Source organism: Austrofundulus limnaeus, unplaced genomic scaffold, assembly GCF_001266775.1.
Source record: "Austrofundulus limnaeus strain Quisiro unplaced genomic scaffold, Austrofundulus_limnaeus-1.0 Scaffold35, whole genome shotgun sequence".
NCBI classification, from domain to species: domain Eukaryota; kingdom Metazoa; phylum Chordata; class Actinopteri; order Cyprinodontiformes; family Rivulidae; genus Austrofundulus; species Austrofundulus limnaeus.
Window position 1 is genome coordinate 2,770,376 of NW_013952437.1, and position 4,677 is coordinate 2,775,052.

At 40.3% G+C, this 4,677-nt stretch overlaps 1 protein-coding gene across 1 annotated transcript; it reads right to left on the reverse strand.

The window, feature by feature from the left end:
* Window positions 1-144: 144 nt before the first annotated feature.
* Window positions 145-3,163, reverse strand: hyal1 (hyaluronidase 1). The gene is made up of 4 exons (XM_014006412.1): window positions 3,111-3,163; window positions 1,641-2,548; window positions 1,479-1,568; window positions 145-1,256 (listed from the first exon to the last, which is right to left on the reverse strand). The coding sequence occupies exons 2-4, from the start codon at window positions 2,544-2,546 to the stop codon at window positions 936-938; spliced, it is 1,317 nt and encodes a 438-aa protein (XP_013861866.1). The 5' UTR covers window positions 2,547-2,548; window positions 3,111-3,163; the 3' UTR covers window positions 145-935.
* Between the last annotated feature and the right edge of the window lie 1,514 nt (window positions 3,164-4,677).

Here is a 4,677-nt window from a genome sequence, read left to right on the forward strand (position 1 = left end):
AGATAAGATAAGATAAGATAAGATAAGATAAGATAAGATAAGATAAGATAAGATAAGATAAGATAAGATAGACCTTTATTGTCATTGTACAGAGCACAATGAAATTACAGTTCAAAACACCCATTCAGAAGAAGACAGAACATAACAAACATGGTTGGCGCCATGTTTGCATTTTGGCGCCATTTGAGCCAAAATGCAAAAATTGTGTGTAATGCTTTGAAAAAAGTGTGTGTTTTAGAACTGAACTTTTAGTTTAAAGCAGAAATTGTTAGATTAAATTATTGCATGAGTTGATGCAAAATGAGACTGACTGCACAGTTAGCTATGGTTAGGAAGTAGATAGAAGTCTTTTTTTAATTTGTAAGACAACAAATATTCTAATTTATAAAATGTAACAAGCTTGAGACTTTAGGTTTCACATCATGGTTCACTAAATGTGATTCAGAAGCTTCACTGTTTTACGACATGTCATTAAACTCAAGTGAGAACAAAAAGGTCACTATATTTCCACATCAGCAGATCTCAGTTTGCAATTTATGTATCTTAATTAATTCAATGAAACTCAAAGAAACACATTTAGTTCACTTATTCTGCTTTCATCATTCTCAGAAGTGAAGCTCAATAATGTTCCATTTTTTACTTCTGCAAATTTGACATGCACCGTGGTTAAAAATGTGCTCTATTTTATTTCTATGACAAATGCTCACATGTCCTGTGTTTTACCGACTCGATGAGCACATGGACTAAAAAGAGGTATTTTTGGAGACCTTACATTAAAAGGAAATACCCACTCTTGTGTTTTCTTTGATTTTTGTTTGAAGGTCTGAGCTAAGAAAGCTTGTTGATGACATAAACTGTATTTTTGTCTCTTAAAATATAAAAATTAATTAATAAATCTACATAAAAATGGGCTATTTGTTCTTTCTTTCTTTTTGTTAACGCCTCTTGGAGCAGTCCTCACCGCCCCACCCAGGGTAACACCTGCACCGAAACTCAGACTTCCTGAGCTGAACCTTCCGAGTGCCCGTCTGTGCTACAACCTGGTAGTTTCTCCTTCCTCCCGGTTTCTCCTCCGACACCACCTTCCACTCAGCGGGATCGAGGTGGAGGTAGCTCCGGGACTTTAAGTCCTTCCTCTGGCACCGTCCCTGAGAGGAGCACAGGCTCTGACTGCAGAGGACAGCAGCCGACGTCACGTTGACCAGATAAGGACCTAAAGTGTCATCGATGAAGGATTTGACGGCAACACAAGAAGCCTGGAAAATAAAAATGAAAAAAAAGGATGAATTTTATTTTAAAAGTTAAATGTGAAATAATCCCAAGAACAATATAATACACGAACATTAGATTTTAGAAATGAATAAAGACAAATCAATCTTTATAAATGCATGAATCATGTGTAGTTTTCATGTTTTCTAGGAGGTTATTAACATCAAAGCGCTCCATCCACAAAGTTAAATGTTGTGTTTGTGTTGTACCTTAGATTTAGAGAAGGTACTGTCGCCCCAAAGCACCACCCCTGCAGATCCGACAGCAGCGCTCTCTCCGATCGTGTAAACCAGATGTTCCTGCGCGGTAAGAACATTTCCATCAGGTCACAATAATCCCAGAACGTTTCAGTAGATAAGCCTGCTACTCGCCTCTGTGAGGAAGCTCAGCGAGTAGGTGTAGACGATGCGGGCATAGGGGAAGACGGGCGGCTCGGCCGGGGTCACCTGAGCCGAGGCCCTCATGGCCTCCAGGATGCGGTGACGAACGTAGAGGAGCACTTCTCTGCCGACGTCGCGGAGCTCCAAGCTGAGGTAGATGTCGGGGTACAGAGCGGAGGAGACGTTCCACAACCACCATAGCTTGTCATTCCTCTGCAGCTCCACAGCCGGACACTCCCCTGTGTAGTTTACCGTTTTGTTGCTATATTGGTTGTAGCAGCTGGGAAACCCGTAAAACCCCCACAAACCATTTGGCCTCATCTTCTGCCCCAGTTTTAAGGTTTCCTCCATGAATTTCCTCCCAAACTGCTCGAACTCCTTTCGTGCAGCGGCTTCCACCTGAGCAGGCTTCCAGTCTGGATGCTTGGACTTCACCAGCGCTCTTGAACCTTCCCAGTACACCTGTTTACTGGCCCAGTTTCTCTCCCACACGGGTCTCCAGCTCTCCCAGTCCACCACAGCCATGCCCTGGAAATCTTGTTCAGGCATGTAAGCCGTGATGTTTAGACCCGTAACGCTGAGGTGTTCCTCAAGGCTGCCATTCTGTGGAACCCCTCCGTTAACAGCGACCCCCTTGTCCGAGTATCTTGGGTACAGGCCCAGCTTTTCGGCGTAAAAAATGGTAATGTTTCCCCCCATAAAGGTTTGGTTCTGGTTCTGGATGATGCTGAACATGCCCAAGTCGAGGTCCACACCGTAGCGGGAGAGGCAGAGCTCAGTGGGGGCGTTCCACACGGTGAGGAAAGGAAAGAGGGAGAACATGGATGCAGCCTGCAGCCCAGTGATGAGGCTGATCAGATGGAAGAGCGGCAGAGTCTCAGGCTGAAGAGACCACATCTCTGCAACGAGGAACAAGTCAGTGTTGGTGTCACTCTGCTGAGGTGGAGAGTTCGAGGAAGGCATTTCAAAATAAAGCTCCTATTGGTTCTTGTTTTGCAACCTCAATAGTTGTGATGTTTGTGTAAAAAGTAAATTAAAAACATGAACTCATATTTTATTCACAACAAACTGGGGCAAACATATCAAATATTGTAACAGAGAAATTGTACCTTTTCTGGGGAAAAAAGTAATTAAAAAAACTTTGAATTTGCTGCTAATAACATCTGAAAATAGTTGAAACAAGACGACAAAAGGCTGTATAATAACTAAATTAGAAACAGCAGAAAGATCATTTTGCAGTTAGTTAGTTTAGGTTGTGAGAGGCCATAAAAACTAACTTTTCACAAAGTAATTTAGAATTTGAAATATTTAACTGTATATGTTACTCTTTATCTGAAAACCTTCAATGATTTACCAGATAACCACAAACATGTGTGGAGTATATTCCCCTGGACTAAAAGCAAGCTATAATTTTACACAAAGTGTAAAAATAAAGCTAAAAGATAAAGCAAAAAATGTTACCTCACACTCACTGTTCTGGTTTACAGCTGGAGAGGGATTGTGGTCTGTTCAAGAACTTATGGTCTTGTGTTCTGACCAGAACAGGAAAAGAAAGAGGAAGTGAGGAGAGAGAAAAAAAAGTGAACCAATCTGATGTGAGAAGTTTTCCACCAACAAATGAGAAGGAACATGCAAATTGTGCGAGCAGACTTAAAGTCACAGTCAAAGAAAAATGACTAAAGTTTGTCTAAAGTTTATAACTTATTCTGGTCAAGGAGTCTGTTCTATCTGCCGGCACATGACCCGGACAGATGAGGAGGGAGGAGTTAAAACTAAAATAAGCAGAAAAGTGCAGTAGGAGGAGGTGTCACCTAAAACTTATATTTCTCTGGCATGATCATCCCAAAGCACATATATAGATAAACATAAACCTTTAGAATATTTTTTCTCATTATTCAATAATTATTACATTTGTTTAGCTGAAGAATTTTAGTAACTAACATGTTTTAAACACAGCCGCAACTTAAAATAAACTTTTTAAAAATAAGAATGGAACAAAAGAAATAAAACAACTTTTAACTTSTCTTAAAGTTAATTTCAGTATAATATTATTATTATGTATTTATGACAAACCTTTATTAGATTTAATTTTATTAAATCTTTTCTCCATGTTTCTTAGCAGACCTCAAATAAAAGTTCAGGTTAAAGTCCGTTTTTCATTGTTTTTATCTTCATAAAATACTGATTTTATGTTGTTTTATTAATCGCAGGAATTTTGTAAAATGCTCTTTAAATGGCTGGAAAATGCTTAGTATACCCCTGACCCTGGAACTGCTTCACTCCACAGCTGCTYGTTAACATGAACAGGTGTTGCTCCTTGCTGACAGCATGACATTGACAGATTTGAGGTAAACTTCTGGTATTCTTTTTCAAATAAATTATATTAACTATTTTATTGGACAACCTGATTTCTTTAGATATAAATATTGAAGACAGTTAGTTAATTTGGTATATGATTTGGTAGCCTGGCCCTTGCCTTCCTACGCAGCTCCGCTCAATTCTAGTTTCCCTTCACTGCTCCGTCTGGGATTTCTCCCAAGGGCGTAATCACCATCTTAAAAGTGTGTGTGTGTGTGGGGGGGGGAGACACAATTTTTAAAGGTCTTTTTTATCTGCTTCGGCTGAAAAAAGTGAGGGGGCAGGGACAGAGGGCACAGATATTGGAAGTGGGGGGGACCTGTCCCACTCGGTGCCTATGGCGGTTACGCCCATGATTTCTCCCATAGACAAGGATTTCGCTGGCAGATTTTTAGCCGAACCAATCGGAGAACAGAACGTTGATTTTCTGCAGTGTCTGCTTTTAATTTATTTTACCTGGGCCAATCAGAGAACAGAAGGCGGAGTTTGCTAGTTAGTTTAGCATACGGCAGTGGAGGAAGTGAATGAAACCAGTCCGTGTTGATAAGGCTTCCAAATTAAATTAAATTAAATTAAATTAAATTAAATTTGTCTGACAAAGCAGCAGCATCATTTACAGCCGTCTCGTTCGGCTCGGTACTTCTCTCCTCTCAGTAGGGTTGTTTACAGC